The sequence below is a fragment of the Orbicella franksi genome, chromosome 14 (assembly GCF_964199315.1).
Source record: "Orbicella franksi chromosome 14, jaOrbFran1.1, whole genome shotgun sequence".
NCBI lineage: Eukaryota > Metazoa > Cnidaria > Anthozoa > Scleractinia > Merulinidae > Orbicella > Orbicella franksi.
The window spans coordinates 23,088,804-23,112,958 of NC_138158.1; the positions used below are offsets into that span (position 1 = coordinate 23,088,804).

Below are 24,155 nucleotides of genomic sequence, written 5' to 3' on the forward strand. Positions count from 1 at the left end.
CCCCCCCCCTGCCCGCCCCTCCGCTAGCTACGGCCTTCTCAAACAAGCGATTGGTGTCTAAGTTTTAACTCCTTCGTATGCACACAGGCACAATTAATGAGTTAATGCTGAGTGGAAATTTCTATCAAGTTCCGAACATTCCATTTGTAGGCAGAAAGCAAATATCCTCATAACAAGTATTGTTCCTTCACTGCACCTGTATTCAACACAAGCGGTTGAACTGGGAGTTTACCCTCCCTGTAAGGGCAAGAAATTTGTTTCTCGTATAGGGAATCCATATTTTTTCTCGAAAATTGGGCGTGAAACTTTGCACCATCACCAAAGGAGGCGATGCGCATAAATGTGAGTGTTCTGGTTCAAAATAAACTTTCACAAAACACTTAGTGCGTTCGTTATCGGGTCTGCTGGCGTCTTTCGTGTACCACGACAGTGGATGACCGACTGACGTCCAGGAACCAAAGTCGTCCTCTCCGGTATTTGGTGCAGTACTGATCCTAGGAAGTGAAATCGAAATGCCAGCAGATTTTCGTCTGGATCCAGACGCTCGTGCCTCTCGTCGCCGCCGAATATGGGTCCCGTCCCGTCCGCTCATCTTTGTGGTGAACTTAAACGAACTTGATACATTCCGGCTTCTACAATGGACGCCTTTAGAGCAGATGACAGTTTTTCCAGGGTTAATTGATCAGGAATTAGCTTAACTAATAGTTCACTACCACTCTTCAGGTCCCAAGACGATATTTTTGACTGTAAAGAGGGATCCGAATCGCACCACGCCGGAATGCGCACCACGCCGCACCACGCCGCACCACGCCGCTCCACGCCGCCTGCATTGGTGACGTCACTGGTGCACCCATAATATCGTTCCTGATCAGTGTTCTTTCTTCCAATCAGAGTGACTACGGCCCTGATGACAGGTTGCTCGCCTTTCTCCGTCACGGCGTATGTCAGGGCCCGAACGTAACAGCGTTTCCAAGGAATGTCGATATTGAGGTTGGACAGTTTATTGGTTGGAATGTCACCGATGTGAAACCTGCGGCGGCCATCCAGCTGTCGTTTGGTTCTTGCCTTAATAGTAGGCTTCATCTCTTCAATTCAGCGTCATCTTCCCGTCTTCTCATCCAGCCACTATAGCCAAGGTGCCATTTCTCCAGTAGAATTACATAGCACTTACTAAAGTACGGCAAAAATGCAAAAATTGTTTTAAACTGTAGAAGAACTTAAAATAAAGCACGCACACAAAGGAAAGCGAAAAAAGAGGCATCGATGGGGAAAGTAAAAGAAAATAAAGCAGATTGCATTCAAGTAAAGTTAATAAAACGTCGGCTCACATGCAACAAATAGATTTAAAAATCTTATAAAGGCAGCCACGTCCACTCAGCTTGCACGTGCGAAGGAAAGATCGTTAATTACTAAGAGTACTTTCAGTCCCTGTCCTCTGGGAGAGCCCCTAGTTACTGTTACTTATTACCTGATCAGCGTCGAGATAAACCTTCATATTCCCTGCCAGATTAAGTGGCTTATGTTCATGGTCTTGAACTTTTATCCTTAGTATCCCGTATGTCTTCAATTGCTCTACGTTTTCGTATTGGTCTATTGCGGTGAAATCTCCTGCGGCGGATAGTAAGTCTGTGGAGTTTCTAGGATCCGTAAAATTCACCCTTAGCTTGGCTTTACCTTTGAAAGTAAAATTGACATACTGTGATCAACTTTATTTAGGTAAAAGAAATGTTATAATCAGACATTTAGGAAAATAGGTGTTAGCTGAGGCAGCACGAGGGTTGGAAGATGGAATCCCAGAAAGACATTGATTTACAACTCTATCCATAGCAACCGATCTCGAACTCACCTTTAAAAGGTTTGCCATCTTTCTCCAAAAGACTCCAGGTAATTCTAGTTCCGCCATGTTGTCTCAAGCATGTGCCAGTGGCACTCTTTAGTCTTGACTACTGTCGAATGTCACTGGTGGGTCCACCTCTTGTAGTGCTATCGTGTGGTGTACAGTCTAGCCCCTCTGAAACGGCACTGTCTGTGTGGTGTCGAAATGTTGGTCCGTAGGGTCTTGGAATGTGACAGTCAAGCGATCCACATCGTCCGGGATGATGAAGGACAATTTACCTTGTTCATCTGTTTTGTCAACCATTTTCGTTCGAAAGATAGCGTTGACGTTCTCCACTGGGTTGAGACCAGGACCGCCAACAAATTTTCCTTTAACGAAGGTTAGAAATAATTTATGAATACCACATAAAATCTTGGAAGACTTAGCTGGCTTTTGCTGTTTTTCTACAACAAGATTTAATCTTGTTATCAACTTTGAAAAAATACGGTTTGTTTCACTTATAGAGAAGGTCACGTAATCGTGTTGTGTAATCGTCCGGGTGAGTGTGGTCCTGAGAAGGACTTTTGTCGGTTACTCTCACTAAGATTTTGAAAACTTAAGTGAAAGTCATCATGAGTCACGTGAAAGAGTTGCTTTGTTTGGACTGTTAAAAGTCTAGTTCGTGGAAACCGAATTCGGATTCCATTCCCGCGAAACTTATTACTTGAATGTGATTGCTCACAAAACACCATTTGAAATATATTTTGCACAAAAATGTAACAACCTCAGAGAAAGCGATTTAGACGAAGAATGTCTTCCTAGGCCTGAGGAAATACGTCCAACAGAAAATGATAGGAAATGACGTTCCCGATGAGCTTCTAAACTGCGAAAACAAGCCCAGAAAGCGACGAGGAGATGTGACGAGCGTGCACAGAGAACACAGATTCGCTTGAATTCGGCCCTCTGTTTACAGTGTTGGAGAAAATGTGTATGTCCGACTAAGAGGAAGAGCATGGAATATGTATAGCGACATGTGACAGAGACTTGAATAGAAGAAAGGAACATCAAGCTAAGTTGCATATACGTCACCACTAACAGGTAAGAAGGAAAGGAAATAGCTCCCTGTAGATGGCATAACAAGCCTTACCCGTACAGCGCCAAAAACAGAAGCAAAAAGTAGCCAAGCTGTCGAAAAGGAAAAAAAAAAATCCGCACTATAAAAGGCATCACATAGTGATGAAAAAAAAAGGTTACATCCAGGCTATAGAAGATCAGGGCTTTGAATTGGTATACAACCCACCAGGAGATGGCAACTGCCAATTCGCTGCACTTTCACACCAAGTAAAAAAACTTGGAATCCTCAGATATGCTGAAACCACGAGAAAAGAAATAGCTGCTTACCTAGAAAGCAATCCTAACGATAGCAATGGCTTTCCTCTTTTGAATAGTTTGGCAGACAATGGGTTTGCTTCCTCGAATGATAGATCATATGGCACGAGATGGAGCCTGTGGGGATCAGTGAACGCTGTATGCGGCAACTAACTTGTATAATAATAATAATAATAATAATAATAATTTTTAATTTAATAGTAAAACTGTTTATTAGTGGCTTATAAAAAATTACAACTGTAAAAATTCTTAGGCCAATATACATGACAGGAAAATACTAACTTACAAACGAATTACAAATTACACTCATTCTTTACAACCCTTATAAATTTGTCTATTGTCATTTGTCGAAAAAATTTAAATAAGAATGGTAAAAAATACTCCACACATTTAAATGGCAAAAACTCTACTTTAAAAATACACTGTAACTATATGCAGGTCCACTTCTTGGCTCAGTGTTCGTGGCTTCGGCTAGAGTTCCCCAGAAATAGTATTCTCAATTGCCTTAAGGAATATTTGCATGTCCTTTTTCGATATCTAAATCAATGTCCGACAGTTCTAAGTGGACTCTCCTAGGAGCTAATAATAGTAATAATAATAATAATAATAATAGTAATAATAGTAATAATAATAATAATAATAATAATGATAAACGAATTTTTAAACAGGATTAACCCGTCAGTACTTGAAAGTACTGTTATGATAGAGGTCCTGTAAGATTTTAAAAATTAAAAGGTAAAAATGCAAAAATTTTTGAAATTTTAAAAAGGCAAAAGTACAAGGGAAAAACATATAAAAGCTTACGAATAAGAATTACAAATAAAAATGTTCGTTTGCCTTTTGCCTAAATAAAAGCCTAGAGTTCAGATTTCTTATGCCCGACGGTAAACTGTTAAAAACCGAGGCTCCTAAGAACGAAAAACTCTGACAGCCAAACTCCAGGTTCATTATCGGCAGAATGCCAATATATGATATTGGCATCCAAATGGTGTCCTCCCTGGGAGCAGGTGGGCAACACGTATTCAGCCCGTTAGTGAGTATTTCAACAGCTACTGTGTACCTTGGACATTTTGCGGAAAATCAAGCAGAACGTTATGTGAGCTTGGAACAAGTTGTGGTTGATAACAACAATGGAGAGGAAGGAATTGAAGAATGTCATCTAGACAACTGAAACTGAAGGTAACACTGAAATCGGAGATGATGCGGGTGACTAAGGAGATGTTGTGGTGAGGTTGGTGGCTAAACAGAGCAATTGCGGCAAAATAGTGACGGTAGTGAGATGAGAGAGGGCGGACAGGAACACAGATCACATCAGTTTGTTGCGGATGAGAAAGTTAGGATTTTGGCGACAAGAATTACTGGCGATTATAACTCGAAAATCTGCCCAATGAAGTCTTGAAAAAAATCTTTAAAATCGTGCTGATGTCATCCGCCATTTTATTCGTTGGTAACGCGCACCATACATACCAAAAGTTATGTCGAGTGAATAAACGATTTAGGGCAGTTACGCGAAATCTAACTCAAATGTTGCCAAGGGTTTATGTCTCCGGTGGAGTGCAATCTCGCATATTAAGTGTCCGTAGTCTAATCAAGAGACATGGTCCCTCAGGCGGGTTGGTGATAAAATTACGGCGAATTATTTCGAGCTTAAAATGGGTAAATGCCTAGTTGGCAAGAACATGAGTATGACTGGTATTTCATCAAAATAATTTTTTTGTGTAAAAAGTAACTAATGGTGACTTTTTGACGAGGCTAAAAAACAGCTGAGAAATAGAACTAGTACGTTTGAATGCCGATGGTGTTAATGTTAGCTTAGTTGTTTTGGAGAAAAAGTAACAAATAGTGACCTTTTGACAAGGTTGAAAAGGAAAAGGAGAAGAAAAAAGTAAACTTTCACTGCAAAGACATCGACACAACTGTTAATGTTTGGATGATTATGTTGCTATGTTGTCTATGTTACTGGTCCTTCATAGCTAACCATTACGTCACGGCGTCTCAATTTACGTATATAACACACAGTGATTGATTAATTGTTATTTTTAGTAGCCAATAACAAAACGTTTTGTTTCAATCTTATTGCGATTAGTTCAAAATCATTGACGTCACGGAAACAAATTGAACACTTTGCCCGACGGTATTCAAACGGGGCGGAGATTGAGTAAATTATCAGAATCATCGATTCAGAAAATTCAAAAGAAAAATCGCAGAGCCTTTGCATTATTGCCCCGTAAAAGAAGTGAATTAGCAAGAAAGACAAGATCAAGTACCTTAAAGTGCCTTCGATTCTTGACAGCGACATCTTAAACGAAAATAGGTCAGTAAGTGTTACAAATCTTTTTGATGTAACCATTGCGATGCTGTCAAAATTCCTTGTAATGGTCGAGACTTTTTTCATGTTCCAACAGATTATTGTCGCAAGTGTAATTGAGAGTCACCGCCTATAAATATAGACCAAGCAACGGCACAAGTCGAAGAATCAATTTCGCTCATTTTTTGCCCATAGATTGGCCCTAGCTAAAAAACAAACGGACCATAGTTAGTTTCTGCTAATACAGGATTTTTTGGAAAAAATTTGCGAAAAACGATTTCGCCCCGATTGGGCTCAAAAATCTACTTCTGGGTTTGCTGAATTTTCTGAACATTTGATCGCATCCCACACCACACAATTGCAGCAGTTACTTGAGACTCTCAATGATGATTTCTATATTCAGCTCAGGTTTTCATGGTACTGACTGAATGAAAAATAAAATAAATCGAAGTTAGTTTTGAGCCCGAAACGAGCTCGAACAAACAAAAATGCTCTTGGGAAAATGCAGACCTCCCAAGAGTATTTCACTACAACAGTTTATGCAAATTTTGGGGGGCAAACAGAGTGAAACTGGAAAATAGAGAATTGGGGTGAGACGAGAAAATGTAATGGAACACTTTTAGATTTAATCGCTTTAGAAATCTCGGTAGCGTTAATTAAAAACTATTAAAACACTAAAAACACTAAAAATTACTTACAATACTGCTGATTAAACAAACGCGCTTACATAATAATTCAAAAAAAGGAGAAACAAGCAAACAACTCAAAAAGAGAGAAAGTGAAAAAAAGGGGGAAAGAAGCCCTGCTGGTTTTCTTCCGCTTTTCTTTAAATAAAGGAAAAAGTAACATCATAGACGATCTTGGACCAAAAGTTGTTGGTTTATCGGCCTTGATGACCGGATTAGAATTATTTGAAACAAAATATTTTTGAACAAAGCAAGACCATTTCTTAAGGAAGGAACTGTATTTGTTTGGCTGAGATCACGATATATTCTTCAAGCTCCAATTTTTTCTGCTCAAGGGTTTTGAAATCCACAAATTGGTATCCGCCTACTATTAAGGGAACAAATTAAATGAAGAGAAAGTATTTGCCAAAAAGAATAAGGTGGTGTAGGGTTAAGCAAGAAGAAGTTAAAACACCATACATTATTTAATATTTGGAGAGTATGGGTTTTTTCTTACAAAGAGAAGAATACCAATGTGTAAATTCCTACCAAAAAGACACTACTAATGGACAATCAACAAAAAGATATTCGCTGGTTTGTTTAATTTTAGAGCAACACGGACAGTCAGGACTGGAAATTTTTTTCATTTTGTGTAACAAGTTATTTGTACATTATATATTGTGTATGAATTTTTACTGAAAAATTGCTAGTTTAATTTCTTTTGTGACTCGAGACGGCAATGAGTGCGCCAACACATTCAATGCGACTAACTCTCAGAGGGACTAAAACCACCGAGTATTCAGCGGCTCTTCTGTATTCCGGTTGGCAGTACTTTCTACGGCATGCCATAAAAATATCTTATACAAACACTATTCAGCGCAGAAATAATTTCATTATTTTTTTATTTTATTTTATTTTTTTTTTTCATTCTCAGATTGGTCAATTTATGAGATATCGGTTTATCTACAATTGGAGAAGGTGGGCGGAATATTCAGTTTTTAAAGAAAGTTTAAAAAACGAAAGGCACAGCATTAGCTACCCTCCAGTTTAAAGAGATAAGAAATAACATGTTGGCAGCATGCATCCTTATTGCCCTGGCTTTGTTGGGTTTCTTTTTCAATGCTATCACAATACTGACTTTCAACAAGAACCGAGGTCTGCTAACTGTATCAGATCTGCCAGTCCTGAGTATCGCGATAGCTGATGTCGTGTTAGCTGCAATCGTAACTCCATTTGCAGCGGCTGCAGACTTCCTCGCTGCGTGGCCATTTGGTTCGGGTGGATGCAGTTGGTACGCACGCGTAAGTGCTATCATTGGCCTGGGTACTATGCTGCATCATACAGTCCTTGCTGTCGAGAAGTGCTGGAAGATTTATCACCCAATGACAGCAGATGTCACTCACAAACAGATGTTAGAAATCATTGTTTTGCTCTGGATATTCACTGGCTTGTGGGGTATCTTTCCATTGATTGGTTGGTCATCTTATGCCCCAGAAGGCACTGGAGCTTCATGTTCAATAAAGTGGCAGTCAAACGACCTCGTTGATACTTCGTTTATCATTTGTATTTTTGTCATTTTCTTTCTATTTCCTGTTGTTTCCCTGGTTGTATCGTATGCCATTATCTTGCAACAAATATCCCAAATGGCAAAAAGGGCAAAAAGCAAATGGGACGATGAAGCACAACAAACATTAGAGATATTGCTCGCCAGAAAGAGAGTGGTCTGGACTGGGTTCATTATGGTAGCAAGTTTTGTCGTAGTTTGGACGCCCTACGTTATCCTATCGTTTTACGCAGCATTTGGTAAACCTCAGAGTATACCTCCATTGGCTGCCACGATCCCCGCCCTGTTTGCCAAAACCTCTACGGTTCTCAATCCGATCATCTATGTCATTCGGTACAAGAGATTCAGAAAAGGGGTTAAAAAGCTTTTCAAGATGATATAGATTACAAAAAAATTCAGTTTCACCGGATATACTACAATGAATCGATTAAGTTTGCTTTCTTGAGACCTGAAACATAATATACAATTACAGTAACTGCGGTAACCTAGATATGAAATCAATTATATACGAGAATTTTCCTTTGGTTGAGATGTTAAACAATGCAACATTGATATATTTTCTACAACATTTTTGTTACATGTGCATACAAGACCTTTAGAAAGACAAGCAAAGGAAATGAACCATTAACATGGACTGCTTTAATATGCGAAGGTCACTTTTATTCGTCAGTCTAAGATATTCCTGGGTGCTATAATGAACAGCTCCCTTGATAAAACCAAAAGGTGCGAATAGTTTCACAAATGAAAAATAGTCGACTATTAAGAGCACTGCTCTCTTAATCCGAAATTCCCAGGTTCCAATAACAATAACATTGTTTTATTTACTCTAGACACTTAATACACATTTGCATAGAAAATTACAATAACTTGCAATAACTTAAGGAAAAGATATGTGCTTACAGTCGAACCAGGGGGATAAATGAACCTTGCGGTTTCCGAGTTATTACCCTGCCTTTTACGTGCAAAACAAAATAAGACCAAGGGAATGAAGGAGACAAGTAAATTAAGTGCAAACACAGGGAGACAGACCAAACTATATGAGCAGTGGATATTCCAAGGAATTGAATGTTCAAAATCTTAGTTACTTCATGCTATTTTCGAGTTGTTCAAAAAAGAGATATAACTTAATTTGTTTAGAAAATCGGTACACATTAACATTTTTCAAATATAAAGAAGGAATATTATGCTAAAAGACGGAAGCCATATGGGATGTAGTTTGTTTCCCGGTGTTTGTTCTAACTCGTTATTTGTAGAGGTTTTGGCTAGCGGCGTATCTAGTACTATAAGTATGAACGCTACTAGCGTACTGGAAAAAATCGTGAAAAACGTTTGGAAGAAGGTTAAAGGTTAAGATTCCACTAACTAGATTTGAATAGTTCCGGGTACTCCAGATTTAACTCCTCGGCTAAGTTGTTTAAATTCATCAAAGTTTGTCTTTTGCGAATTTGGTATGTCTAGTAACTAAAATATTTGTTTCTGCCATACGTGTTTGAAAAGTAACAGGTCATCTACATTCTTTTACCACTCTGTTCTGATTAAAGTTACAGGTTTTCTTTCCGTCGAGGTATCAAAGTACGATTTCTCTTTTCTATAAACAAATTGTGCCAAATAGGTGGTGATGACAATAAGCAACACTCTGAGCTAGGGTGTAATTTCTTGACGTACTATTGGATTCTCAGACCAGACATTAACATTCAGTGATATCATCTTGTTAAGCAATCTGTTCCTAATATTAACTGTAAAAAAATTAGTGTAAAAGAGGATTGCAAGCTCGAGTAGAATCAAGAGTCTTTAACAGTATCCATTGATGATATGATTCTCCCTGTGCTGTGCAAGTTTCGCGTATTTTCCATAAACAGCTCTGATCTGTTGGACCCCAAACTGACCGTACACGAAGATCTTCTCACTTGAGTACCCCAACACTCTGAGCCCCTGGAGCACTCCCATGACTAGACGAGGGCCCCCGCTCACGAGCACTCGATGACTGGACTCTTCTGGGGAGGGCAGTGCATTGGATAAAAGATTGGCATCAATATAACCCTCTCCTCCCTCCCAGTCATCGCAGTCGACCTCGCACACGGTAAATGAAGTTTTCACACGCTTGTCAAGCAAGGTATACTTCTGTAATTCTTGGCGATAAGGAATATCAGCTGGCTTGGCAGCGCAGAGGAGAAGAGACACGGTGGTGTGGTCCTTTGGGTTGGCCATTATTTCACGCACAATTTGCACTGCGGGCTGACATGACATGCCACCCACTAACAGAGTTAAGTATTTGGTAGAGTTGGACTGGTATTCGTATCCCCCACAAGGTCCACAGAAATCTACTGTTTCGCCTGAAAGACAGAAATAACAAAAAAATGCAAATGTCGTCACTTTAATGAAGCAACTTTCGAAATAAACTAAACTAAACTAAAATAAAATAAAATAACTATCTTAATTGACCACTCCTCGAATAGGGTTTTTCAGAGCCAATGGAAACACTAAACACATACAATGTAAATCAATATAACGTGGTTAAGAATCCCAACTGGCAGGAGGCAGACCAGTTGGTTATTTACAAGCGTAATCGAGGTGTTAAACTTTGGAATATCAAAAACAACACCAGCTGGTGGTCAGAACGGGACTTGAGCCCGTGACTTGGGAATTTCAAGTCCGACGCCCTAACCACCCGGCCACGTTGCCTCATAGCAGTATTCTCCAGGGCTCGCGCTGTTTTGTCCAGAAAATTTAGACTGTGAGAATAAATTTCACCTTACAGTATATTTTTTTTAAAAAAATAGATTAAATCTGGGGATGAAAAAATAGTGTAAGGAGGTTTTTCCTTGCCAAAAAATATTCGATCCAAGTGGGGAAATAAAACAGACACGGCAAAAATGTCGCTTGCAGCCGTTCTTACCCAATTGAAGAGAGCGGATGGAATTCGAGAACACTCCATGTGTTTCATGCTTGAGCAACAGCGAAATTTTGCCAAACTCTTTAGTGCGTGACACAGGCGAGAAAAACCTCTCATTCTTCCCAATCTTCACTCGGACGTACTGGCCAGGAAAGCATCCTGTACAGTCAGTGGGCTGGGGCAAGGAAAAGGTATATTCTGCAATCATCTCCCCAAAAGATTTAACAGACAGCAGTTTCAAAGCAGTGAATCTGTCTGGTTTGAGGCATGGTTCATGCGCAACTCCATCAGGGGTATCCAGGGGTTTCAACATTGCGGGAGGCTTGGTGTTGAACGGGTTTTCAAACTCTGAATCCTGGTAAGAGTCTTGGAGTTTACTATTGTGATTTAAAACTGCGTCATCATTGTCTGCTTCAATGAGAAGTTTACGTGCAAGGTCTCTCTTCGCCTCACCGCTCAACTTCCTAATCTCGGAATTAAGAACGCGTCTGTCAGGAATCTTCAACCTAGAAGCCAATGTGATAAAAGTATATTATTCTACAAAAAGAGGAGCAAGGAGTGAAGAAGAAAAGGAGAAGAAGACGTCAGGAGACGAAGAAGAAGCAGAAAAAGAAGAAGAAGAAGAAGAACAACAACAACAACAACAACAACGACAACAACATGAAGAAGAAGGAGAAGAAGAACAACCACAACAACAACATGAAGAGGAAGAAGAAGACGAAACAAGAAAATGAAGAAGAAGAAGAAGCTAGCCGTTATAAAAAACCGCCAGGACTAAGCTCAGTTCCTTCATTTACCATAAGTCCACTGCACCAAGGCCTAAGAGGCTGGTTTTTCCAACTAGCTGTCTCAGCACCTCATTGCTAGCTCCCATCATCCATCCTGCTTTGCCATCACGTAAAAGACGTTCAATACCTGCAGTGCACATGAATAACTTTGAGTTAAAATTATGGCCAGGAGAAAAAAATGATAGTCACTCTGAAAGCCTTTATAATGGCCACAATTTCGACAGGTATGAGGTTTTATTGACGTGTCCTTTATAATTTGATAAAGAAAGTCTTTTTGTATACTGTTACCAGCTGCAGTAATACTGCCTCCTTTTCTTTTACACACAGACCTACTCAACGCTTTCTTGTAAAGTCTGCATGACCTACCCATCTCCAGATCCTAGAGAATTCCTCCATTTGACGAAGATAAGCAATGACTAAATAAATCAGGTTTGTTCAAAATGGTAGTACCTAGCGGTCTCGAGACTGGCAATACAGTGGCCCTCGGAATACAGTTAGAATTGGAGTTTAGAAATGTTGGTTTCTATGGAGAGAGCCAAGCCAGAGAGCCCGGCGGACAAAACAGTCCGAGATTCAAACCCGGAACACATTAGCTCACACTGACGGGAGGCGAGCATCTGTCATCACTGTGCTATCCTTACGTCCTTTTTCTCTTAGAATTGGAGTTTAGAAATGTTGGTTTCTATGGAGAGAGCCAAGCCAGAGAGCCCGGCGGACAAAACAGTCCGAGATTCAAACCCGGAACACATTAGCTCACACTGACGGGAGGCGAGCATCTGTCATCACTGTGCTATCCTTACGTCCTTTTTCTCTTTCGTGCTTGTGCGCAAACCTACCCAGTTCTTTCTTGTAACCAACACCACCGCAAGCATGCATCATCTCGTCTGTGACGTAATTGACGTTGGCTGCAGCTTTGATTTTTACTTGGAAGCACCAGTGATGGAACTGTCCTCGACTACACCAGAAAAAAAACAAGGGAAAACTAAATTAACTCACCGCATTGAATGTCAGTCATGTCATGGCAAAGGTATGATACGGTATGGCACGGCATGCTATGCCAGATAGCATGTCATGATATTTTGCCATATAATGGCGAGCGGAATGCTGTGGCATGGCATTGCATCGCACGTTACATATTATGTTTTCTAATGATATGACATCGAATCGTATGGCATGTCGGGGCATAGAATGCATATGAAATGTTTTTGGCATGGCATGGCATAGCTACATATGCCGAGGCATGTGGCAATGGCATGTGGCAAGCTGTGTTATGGGATAGCATGACACTATAGTCTATACTGCTTACATTGGTGCCATCAGGGGCTCTTTGTAGATAGACCAGTCGTTGTTGTTGGTCACGTGATCCATTCCCTGTGCCACGCTGAAGAGCATCATTCTGGCGCCGTTAGTCTCCGTGACAGATTTACCAAAGTAATCCTAAAAACATCATCGAAAATAGGTATGTTACTCGTAAATGTGTCTAGGAAAGAAATGTAGTATACCAGGGTCTTACGTCACTCATTCATTAACAAAGATAGAAATAACAAGGGTCAAGAAATAAAGGCCCTCAAATTCACTCATTAAATCCATCACCAGTTTGTACAAGTAAGAGGTATTTCTGGGTCATATCTACATTACTCATTTAGTGCCTAGTGATTTCCTCCCGTATGGCAGTCCCTGAGTCAATATGAGGAAATATCAATGATGCTTATTACCTGTATGATTGGATAGTCCGCTACGCGCAGGCCTGTGTCGGCATGGTCTGTTCTGATGACGTGCTTCTTAGCAATATCGATGGAGCCCAGGGCTATCCCATTCCAGCAAGCAGAACTGAATAGAAGGAAGTATGGGTCAATAACTTCATGACCAGCCAAAGGGAAATCACCTGTTGATAAAGAAATACGAGATTGAGACGGAAACGAAGTGCAAAAGCGGGAATTTTGTTGTCCACCGCCCAAGAAATGTTTCTCGATATTCAATGATGATTAGTTTCATCCAGGATGAAGATCATAAATAATAAATATATGAAATGAATTAAAATATTTAGGGACGCAACCACATCAGCCTTAGCTGGTTTTCATGCAGCTGCAGGTCCTGTCCTAGTCGACCTGGAATTTGGAGTTTTTATGGAGGAAGACAAACGGGAGAACCCGAAGAAAAACCCTCGACGCAAGGCGAGAACCAACAACAAACTCAACGCACATATTACACCGGGCTAGAGTCGAACCCGGGTCACATTGGCGGGAGGCGAGCGCTCTTACCACTCCCCAGGGCTGATACTACCGAACAACATGCTATTCTCGGAAACCAAAGACTGGGCGTGGTAAAGTCGGAACCTCTCTCTACTAAACTTCCCTTAAGTCTATACTAGCAGCTCCTATGTCTTTAAGCATGTCAACTGGGATCAGGCTTATCCAAGGTGTATATTCCAAAGACACGCCAGTCGTATAGTTTTAGCAGAACGCTTTGGTGGGTTAATGTGGCTTTGACTCACCAAATGAACCAATCAGTCTGTCCGCTGACAACACGCCTTCACACACGACTGGGCTGGACTGGTTACCACGCATGCCCAACGCCGACCACTCATCACTGCTGGAGCGAACTTCGTCCTATAAGATTGTTGAGAAATTGTCATAACCTCATCCGTTAGGCCATATATCGATTATAGAGGACAACATACTGCAGATTGCATTTGAACCTGAAGTTATAATTTCTTTTTCATTTTAGGTTCTCTGGCGTTTCGTAATATGAATTTTTAACCTTGTAAATAGCGCCTTTGGACCCTTGGGAAAGGGCGCTTTAGAAATGTTATTATGATCATTATTATTCCTGAAAATCTGCCTGTTAGAGAGACACAAGCAACCAAACGTTACCTTAAACATAAGATACAGACTGAGGTTCATGAAGTCGCCTTCAAACGACGGGCTTGTGCTTTCAACAACGTAGAAATCTGCAAATCCTGCACTGGTCACCCAGGCTCCGTAGCGCAAAACTTGTATTCTGCCATCATCCAGCTGCTTTGATTTGGAGGAGAATGGGAACCAGTTATGTCCACCTGGCGTGTAAAATAAATAAGTACCTTGAGTGTACATGAGTCTCATGCTGTTTGATTTGTGATAAGAAATTATTAACAAATAGCGCACCTTAAGAGAGTGTTTGTTGTACACTAGAGAAATTGTGCGCGTACATTTCAAGCTATGATACGCCCGGTGATGCGACCGCTATTTTAAGAAGATAAAAACCATCTTAAACACAAAAGTCTGCTAGATCTATCATTGCATCGAAGCAAAAGTCTATAATGCTATGCTTTAAGCTTGTTTATACCTTTGAAACATCAGCAATGCCAGTCATGGCTGGATAACACCTAGATACCACGCCTACATACCTGTAGCTGGGTCACTAAACACTAGTGTGCCAATCAGCTTGTCTGTGTCAAGTCGTGTTAGTACATCTTGAATGGTTTTGTTGCCGTGATATCGGAAAAGCATTGCTGCAACTGCACCTAAATGCATCACTGCAAAAAGGGAAACATTCAATAAATAGAAAACATCTACTTGTCAGTTACAAGCTCTTTTTTACCACAATCGCTACTAATCTCGCAATCTGATTGGCTAATTTGCCGATGTCGAGAAGAGTCCAGACCACGCTGCTTCCGTCAATGTGTCGCGCAATGCCTTTTTAAGCTCGCGTTCTGAAAACAAACATTTTCTTTGACGTTGATATTTTGGTAAAAAACAAATGTACTCTTATCGACAACGATACGCGTCATCAAAGTGGTCAAAGTTTGTTGTGGACTCATCACTCGGCTGCGCCTCGTGAGTCCACAACATTTTGACCACTGTGATGACGCGCGCCGAGTGAGTCCACAACAAATTTTGACCACTGTGATGACGCGTATCGTTGTCGATAAGAGTACAGACCACGCTAAACCACATTTGATTTGTTAAATTTTCAAGTGCACATTTTGCCAGGCGTCCTGTTGCCGTCAGTCATTTTTTCTCTAATTAGCCATCATTCAAAAACATCCTTTTATACTAATCCTCGAGGGACTTGAGACTTCTATTTACTGGTCAACGATCTAAATAAGAGTGCTTCTTTCCTGCTTGGTGATTACCTATCAGTCATTTCTTTGTATTTAACAGTTAACACAGTCATTCATAGAAATCCTATTATTAGTATTAGTTATTAGTATTTCTCAGATATCAATTCATAAAAGGCACTGGTTTCTCAGCTCACCGTGTCATTTAAAACTCCCTCCCAAGGTACAATACTCACCGTACACCATGGCAGTGCTCGGGCAGCCATATCGCGCTATCGTCTCCACAACCATTGCAACACACACATGATTCTGGCCCAAGCCACCAAGTTCTTTGGGCACGATAAGACCTAGCAGACCAATAGAAGTTAAGGCGTCCATGCTTTTCCTTGGATATGCATATGTGTCATCGCATATTATCTAGATAGATATAAAAAAAAACACACAGTTAGTTGTGTTCCCAGTGCTAAACATCATAATTAACTTAGAATAAATAATAGCGTGCAAAGATATGATAAAGAGGATCCCTCTTTCGATCTTTTATTTGAAAGATTTCGTCTATAAACTCGCACTCTAGTTAGGTGGTCAATAAAGAGAGTCTCCAAAAGTGGGGAAGCGGGGTAGCATGTTCCCTTAATTCCTTGAAAATTTCACTTTTTCTCTCTTGTTCCCCATTAACAAATTCCATTGTTCGGGCCTAAAGTTCCCTTAATAGTGGAGATATTCCTTGTTCCCTCAAATTAATCCCAAAAATATCCCTTGTTCCCTTGAAATAAATGACCATGTTCCCTTGTTTCCCAAAACTCCTGGGAGGCCCTAGAAACCCCTGGGAGGCCCTCGATAAAACGTGTGATTTTGCATGAGACCGAACAACACCCCTAATTAGCCAGAAACAAATTCGTGTGCTAAATTTCGATGAAGGTTTTCTCGAAATAGGCAGTAATATCCACAGATGTCCCAGTTACGATGAAGAGGTAAGCTTTTCCAAGCACGAATTTCATACAAAATACCAGGAGAAGAGTACCAATATCTGGATTTATTCTAGAATATGCTTCTATTAAAAAGTCGTCATGTTTTTGGTTTAGTTTATATTCTCCAATCAGGAATTTAATTTAATTTGATGACAGCCACCTTTTCTGCCTGAAAAGCAAGCTGAATTAAGAAGCCGCTGCTTTGCCACAGTCTTGACTTTAAGCGGAGCGGCAGAAAGCTTAGATCAGGATGTTCAAGCTAAGTCAACGTTCTTCGCTCATAATTTGTTTATGCAGGTTTTCTTAGCAATTAGTTTTTGAACAATTGTATATTGCCTGTGCTGCTCTACTCTCGACTCAAGTTGTTTGGGTTAGAGCAGAAGAAAGTTTGTTTCCCAACTGTACACAGCAATATGGGTCCAATATTCGGGATTTCGTGAGATGTAACACGAGTGAGTCCGCTGTCCGTATTATCGCTATATTGACTTGAGAATCGTTAGAGAATTAAAACCTTCAATATTGGTCGAAATTAACTACGATTTTGAGACGCCAACATTACTAGCTTTCTTATCAGGAAATAGGCGATAAATTAATAACCTTCAAAGAGTTGTTTTTGTTGACACAAAACTGTTTCCATGGCAACTGTGTTGTAAACAATCCTTTTGGCCTTGAAGTGAGCACGTTTGCGGTAGCAGATTGTAAATGTTGTTGTCCCTACACGTCTTTTGTTACAATCATCATTGTAAAAATTGAATTGACATACGTGGAAAGGCAGACCTGTCAACAACTCACGGACAACTAAAAGACTTTTGCAATTAGCCAGCTAAAAGCCTAATGCGATTACTCAGTAAAACAGAGAAATGCTAACAAAAGAAATCGTATCGAGGTTGAGGAAACACACAAATTCCTTTATTTTATTCCATTAAGCCGCTAAGTCAGCTGAAATTTTGAGTTCAAAACCGTTGCAAACTCGGCGAAGAGAACTTGGTACCCTCTAGATGCGATCTTTATTCTTAGCTTGGCATTATTTTCAGATGTGGTTATTGCTTTCAGCATCGAAAAAAATGTATCGACTGAATTGCGCACACTGGAATGACAAACATTAACTAAGCTGCCTTTCCTTGATAGCTGGTCAAAGTATGCTTTTACTCGTGATTTATAGCATGCATGCAACTGAATAACCAAGGAATTATGAGCTAATAACAGATGAAGGTAAAGCCTATTGCAATTAAAAATTTCCGGCTTTATAATCTAAAGGTGAGCACGTTTGGCCCCATTGGCCCTACCATCCTTTATATTTGCGTCTGAATAATACCCCACAATGGCATTGTATAAACGTGACTTTTATGCAGTCCTCATATCATGTCTGTTGCCTATCTGGTACCTAAAATCAGTCTATTATTCGCTAGTGACATTAATATTACTACACCGTCTTCACATAGAGGGAAATGGTTATGAAACCCTACAAAGTTCTTTGATGCTTTTGTTCGCATTTTTGGCCTTGACCGTATTTAAAGCACAATAGTTGTTCAGTCCGTACTGACGAACTAACCAATCGAAACGTTTTGGTTACGTAATTCATGCATAGTGTATGAGCGCAAAACAAAAGATTGTGCACGGTCGTGGACCTTCCAACATAAATCCAGCTGAGATCTTTGTATGCTCATTTGATGTTTGCCAGGTTTCATAACCAGTTCCCTCTATGGTCTTCAGAATTCCATGAAGACAATGAAGTCCTTCACGAGAAAAATGATGGGGCCACTCGACGTTTGGGCGGCTTATCTTAATGAGTAATGACTGACCTGGGGCCATCATTGTCTACAAAACTATTCTCTTTGATTGTAATCTTCGTGCAAAGTTCCATGTCTTTGCTGTCTAGACATCGCTTTCTTTTGACCAAACAAGGTTACACGACGGCAGTATTTTCACTTAAAGATTTCCAATTTTCGAGACGTTTAGGCGTAGTGGTTGTGTGATAAACTACGCAACAGCCAAGGTGAATTCATTCCAAAGTACGTCCTAAAAACACCTCAAAATACCTGAAATACTTCCTCAAATAACTAGGCATCCAGTCTATAACTTTCAATATTCTCGAGTTGTGTAACTGTACGACAAATTTCAACAAATTTCAGAAATGACAGTCGGGCCCTGGATTTCTCAAACCTCCCGATACTGACTCGACCCTTAGACCTGTTTCCATTAACTCCCGATTTCTCGAAACAATTATCGTTTCCCTTGGAAGTTCCACCAATATTTGTACAGCTTAACTGAACATTTAATTCAACAGGTCATGGGGCTAAAAGCAAATGTTTTCAGGTAAGAAACTGTGGCTTAAAGGCAGCGTTCTCCTATAGAAACTGCTGAAAACTTGGAAAGTAAGTGAAAAAATCGAAATGTTATGTTTGGTTATAAAACTCTGTTTGATCCCATTGCAGTGTGCAGGCCCCTTTTAATAGTACTCTTTACAACCATGATTCCTCAAATGTTTTTGCCCATAATTTGATACCGTAATACCGTAAATTCCGTTTTTCCGCAGTTAAAAGGTTTCTTTATTCACATTTGAAACTATCAACTTAAAAGTCACTCTGACATGTCAGAATTCCAGCATGTTTAGTTTTAGTGTTTCAAGGGGCTTTAGAGTCAACCTGTTTGGAGTGGTGATTAAAGGAAAAATACTTGTCGTAGAAAGCTCATAGTAAAGGAACTATCGTTCCTTTTTAGCGAGCGGCAAAGTCGCCTCTTCGCATTTCTGTACTCGGCATTAGATACTTCGTCGCCGAAACAAAGCACTCGTGCGCCAAATCTCAACAGATACGAGGGTTAGATTATCTGTGATGTTTTTCCTGTGTATATTCAAGATCGATAGCTAAATTCCGAACACAAATATGATGGCTATGATAGTTGACGACTGTTCTTTTGTAAATGCTAGGGGGCGAGACGGAATATGAAAGTATAAATTACATAGCAATGTCATAGGGAAAAGGTTAAAAGCCAACGCTTCAAATATTTGAGTCTTGATAACGCGAAACAATTTTAAGCATGTCTGAGTCCGAGAGCAGCCCTTGATAAAGAGACAATATGAAATATAACATATCCGTTTAATCGTTCCGTTGTGACCTAGTGTCGGTCAATAGATCCAGCTCGGATTAGCTCCCACAACAACAGAAAACAACTCATGACGTGTGCGGAGTCAGTGAGGCTATTACTGACTCTAGCTGGTCAAAAATATTTTCTTTTACTACATATAAAAGCAATGAGAGAAAATACAGAACTAAGAAATCGGCACAAACAGGATAATGGCTGCGCCCGGGCTGGGCGTGAACACATTCCGGGGTTGCGGGTAAAATTTATATCCTTTGGTTTTCCCACGATGCCCACGATGTTTTCAGCATGGCCTTGCTCCATGCCTAATGAAAGCTTCATTGTTTCCCATTTATCGAGACCGGAAGTGTTTCAAACAGTATCATACTTTGCGGTACAGTTTAAGAAAACAAAATTCACGATGAGTTTAAGGCCATGAGATTTCTAGAGTTCATTGCTCAAGACGTGCGTACTTGCAAGAAATGAAATTGTAGAAATTGTTCAAAAGTAACAAAGGTTAAATACAGATACCCTTTGACTCAAGATTAAGTGATCCACAATACTACATAACGTGATACAGTACATCTTCACTTCTGATTGAACAGACCGCCAGTAGAGGTCACGCATCTTTAAATCATGGTAAGAATTTTATCATCAATATCTCTTTAGACGTAAAAATTTTTGCAATTTTCATCACGGTGTTGATTCGTACCAAATGATATTTGTGACTGTCGTCTTCTTACGTATAAATGCATGAATTTTTGGACCTGTTTTACCACATAAGATGAAATTACAACGACAGCAGAACAAGCGACAAATGAAAATGACAGTTAAAAAAAATGACAGAGAAGATTCTAATCTTCATATTTAACGAAAAAAAATAACTTCATTGTGCTTAGTCCCTGACATAATGAACATTTTTCTGGTTAAACAAACTCTTCAAGTGAAAGAAACAGGAAGGGCTAACAAATAAGAAAAGCAAACCGATACGGGCCTTCTTCCTTTGGACGCGGGCGGGCGGTATGCGAAAAAGAACGAAAAAGGGAAGAGTACAAAAGCAGGAGCAGAAAGAAGTGGCTACAGTTTAAGTGCAACTTACTGCGTTAGGTCGAATCACTGTCCTACAACACTCCATCAGTTTTCCCTGTATTTCTTTTTGTTCTTCGTTCAGTATCCACTGTGGATCATAATCCCAATTCATGCCCCAGAATTCCTTCCCATTGCCCCATGCTTTCGTTGTGTGAGATGCCATAACGCCAGGAGAATTTCTTAGCGACAGATTCTGAGCCGTGCTCGATAACACTCTTGATGGTGTTCTTGTTCACCAAGAAGAGGGAATGTCTAGTAAACTGAAAACTAATGTGTTGGTTTATATTCATTGTTTTGACCCTGTAATTGACCTCTCAATGGGCAGTGATAGAGATTCTCACGTACACGACTTTGCAGTTGGTCGGAAATTTAATAAGCTTGAAAAAGTATCAATGACCTAGTAAAATTGCTAAAGTAATAACTTACCGAAAATAGTGACCTTACGAAAGAAACAAATAATCTTCCATAGTGGTTAGCAAATCCTGAAAGAAGTGACCCCTGTAATGTAACGACCATCCGAAAGTAGCGACCTCAAAATATTTGAATTGTTATGGCAAAAAAAAAAAAAAAAAGAAAAAGAAAAAAAAAACACAATGCAAATAAAACGAGCTAAACCAGAGTGCCTGATATTTGTTGACTCTTATTACAAAGGCATTATATTACCCCGTTTGTTGTGACATAAATTCTTTTGCACAAGATGTATCCCTTTCTTCTTTATATACTGTACTATACTGGGAACATTTTTATCCGTTTAATGGTCACATGGCGGTTACACTTCTTAGTTACATAAGACACATAAGCACCAACCGTCGAAAGGCGCCACCCTTGATAGTAATGATGGGAAGGTTTTGCTAAATCATAAATTTACGAGGGTTCTTTATGTTGGGAACTTAACGGTAGTAATATTGTTCGCATGATATGTGTAAAAATAACGCTCCAAATTCGGAGAAACCGCCGTCTTGAAATGTCGACATATCGGTCCGTGCATTCATAAGTAGATTTTTCTTTGCGGAAAGAAAGAAAACCCCGGCAATTATGCCCCAGGGGACTCTAGGGACAGAGAATTTAATCCGACTTGTAAAGGAGACCAAGTGGGTGTGGCGCAAGATTTATTTTGTCCCACGCAAAAAATCTAGTTTACAACAAATGACAACAACACAATGTCAGTTGTACATACTCAAACATGCCTTGAAATCGTCAGTAAATACCAGAGCCAAACCTACCACAATTTCCGAGTTCTATCTTTCTACTCCTAATCTTACTTCTACCAACATGCAACTCATTCTTATTGAAAAAGAAACTTTTCAGTCTCTTAAGCCACAGAAGCCACGCTTAATATCCACGCTAAAACATCTACACTTTACGGCTTAAATGTCCGTGCCAAAATCCAACTAGCTACTTGTCAAAACATGTCAACAGCCTGCTAACACATCCAACGTGTGCATTACATTGTATTTCACAATAGTTACTATCTAAAATTGTCTAATTTTTCTCTATACCTGAAGAAGGCTGGTACTGGCGGCCAGCCGAAATATTCTTTTAAATCAAGTTAAATTCTATGTTTTGTTGGCTTTACTTAATTTGCCTTGATGGATAAAAATCTGTCGGTCTTTCCTTAAACAACACTCCAACTGATACCGAAATCCCTAATTTACATCCACAAGAAAGAGCACCCTTGACCCTTTGACACTGAACGCCCCCTTCTCACATCACATATGCATCAAGTTTGGTATACGCCAAAGTAAGGGACAAGCGATGTTCATCCGGGTACCCATGCTGGGTTTCCCAGCAAGCGAACTTGTGAACATAATTAAAGAAATTTGTTTGATTAAGAATAATTAGCATTTAGAGACGTCCCTGCCACGGCTCTCGAATTGAATGTAACGTGGTGTTTTTCAAGTGCCTCCTCGTCTTTCCTGTCTAATCAGAAATTGATCTCTTGATCTACGCAGTTCCACGCTCTCATGTATTCAGCTTACAACTAGGTGCCGTATTTCAAGGGAACGAGCACATTGACGTAATCTTGGTGAGAAAGTACAAAAATGTAATGTCTTGTTTTACTTTCTCCCACTCATTTCCATTCTTCTCCTGACAACCTAAGAAAGGGGACTGGGAACTACTTCCTAGTCCCTCTCCATTGCTTTTGGCTGCGTTAGGAAGGCCCTGTTCTGGGTTCTGGTAACTGTATCAATTAAGCATTGCTAGACTGAAAGCGGTCATCAATTAACTGATTTAAACAACATATTTTTTCCTGTTATTCGGGTTACATACACTAACGTAGAAATAGTGGACGAAAAGTAAAGAGAGCAACAAGCGCTAGATGAAAACAAACCGCGCAAGACAAAACGCGCGCGCGGAAAAAGTTTTGCATTCTATTCCATCTATTCGCCGAAAACCTGACAGTTGATTTTCTTTTCAACTAGACTTCGAGGAAGCATTAAGGAGAAGCAATAAGTCATCTATTTGAACTTACAGCGTTTGGTCTAATGACATTCCTACAGCACTCCATCAGTTGTCGCTGTATTTCTCTTTGTTCCTCGGTCAGTATCCACTGTGGATCATAATCCCAATTTAATCCCCAAAATTGTCTTCCTTTCCCCCATTTTTTCGTGGTAGTCGCGGATCCCATCACGCCAAGCAGACTTATCAACCAAGTTTGCAAATGCCACAATCTTGCACGATTCTTTGGACGAGAGCTAACTGATAAAATGAAGAATGGTTTGCTGTTTTTATACGCAGTCCCTGATCTTGACACTGCAGCTAAGCTGACCTTTCATCGTAGCAGGAACAAATGGTTTCACGTATTGCAGATATTTATTGGCTCTTGAACTGATGATGTTCTAGTACTTCCCGCAAGAAGCAATCATCACTGTTTAGTGCTACGGGAACAAAAGGGTAATATACACGATAAGATCAAGCTAATGAAAAACGTTGAGTACACTGAGAATCTGTCCCACAAATATTTGCATAGATCTAGAATAAGAACGTTTTCTAGAGAAATACGAGAAGTGTATTTGTAGATGGTACAAGAATACAGGATAAGAGTCATAAAATAAGCCATACGTTCCAGTACGAAACCATGACCTCAACAAGATATTTTTCGATGAACGAATATAATCTTAACTGAAGGAACATTTTGTGACTATCAGAAGTACTAATATCAAGGATTCGGAACTCAAAGTGTTCAGTGAGAGTTTTAAGGCTTGTAGCAGGTTTATTTACAAGTGGTGTAGTTCGACAAAAGAAGAAATCAAACTGTATTGTAAAGCATATAAATTAATGACGTGCTTTTGTCGAAATAGAGCAAAGAATTCTTCCTTCTTCGCTTGAGAACATAAGCGAAATCGGAACATGATTAAGAACAAATCTGGTAAACAGGAAATAGTACCTTGCAGACATGCAGGTACAAATCTACTCGTGTAATCTTAGAATACAAAAATGTAATAAAAAAACTTCACTTCCTTTCAAAAAAAAAAAAACCCAGAATGATTGTGAAGAGAAATTGGCATCACACCAGATTTCACTCCAAATAAGACTGGAAGAATTTAAACATGG

The 24,155-nt window shown here is 39.8% G+C and overlaps 3 protein-coding genes across 4 annotated transcripts; 1 reads left to right on the forward strand and 2 right to left on the reverse strand.

Moving 5' to 3' along the window:
- Position 1: 1 nt before the first annotated feature.
- On the reverse strand, positions 2-1,176 carry LOC145467847 (uncharacterized). Its single transcript, XM_081451456.1, has one exon. The coding sequence runs from the start codon at positions 1,081-1,083 to the stop codon at positions 589-591; it is 495 nt and encodes a 164-aa protein (XP_081307582.1). The 5' UTR covers positions 1,084-1,176; the 3' UTR covers positions 2-588.
- A 6,003-nt stretch (positions 1,177-7,179) lies between these two features.
- On the forward strand, positions 7,180-8,255 carry LOC145467555 (visual pigment-like receptor peropsin). The gene has a single exon (XM_081451118.1). It carries the CDS (start codon positions 7,246-7,248, stop codon positions 8,122-8,124), a length of 879 nt encoding a protein of 292 aa, XP_081307244.1. The 5' UTR covers positions 7,180-7,245; the 3' UTR covers positions 8,125-8,255.
- A 135-nt stretch (positions 8,256-8,390) lies between these two features.
- On the reverse strand, positions 8,391-23,683 carry LOC145467554 (uncharacterized). 2 transcript variants are annotated; one of them, XM_081451116.1, is made up of 11 exons: positions 23,074-23,683; positions 15,699-15,879; positions 14,809-14,937; positions 14,297-14,478; positions 13,918-14,032; positions 13,139-13,308; positions 12,730-12,860; positions 12,260-12,378; positions 11,433-11,550; positions 10,639-11,141; positions 8,391-10,075 (listed from the first exon to the last, which is right to left on the reverse strand). In XM_081451116.1, the coding sequence occupies exons 1-11, from the start codon at positions 23,227-23,229 to the stop codon at positions 9,534-9,536; spliced, it is 2,346 nt and encodes a 781-aa protein (XP_081307242.1). In that variant the 5' UTR covers positions 23,230-23,683; the 3' UTR covers positions 8,391-9,533. The 2 variants fall into 2 exon arrangements, with proteins under 2 accessions (XP_081307242.1, XP_081307243.1); XM_081451117.1 differs by lacking the exon at positions 23,074-23,683 and adding an exon at positions 20,611-23,064.
- Between the last annotated feature and the right edge of the window lie 472 nt (positions 23,684-24,155).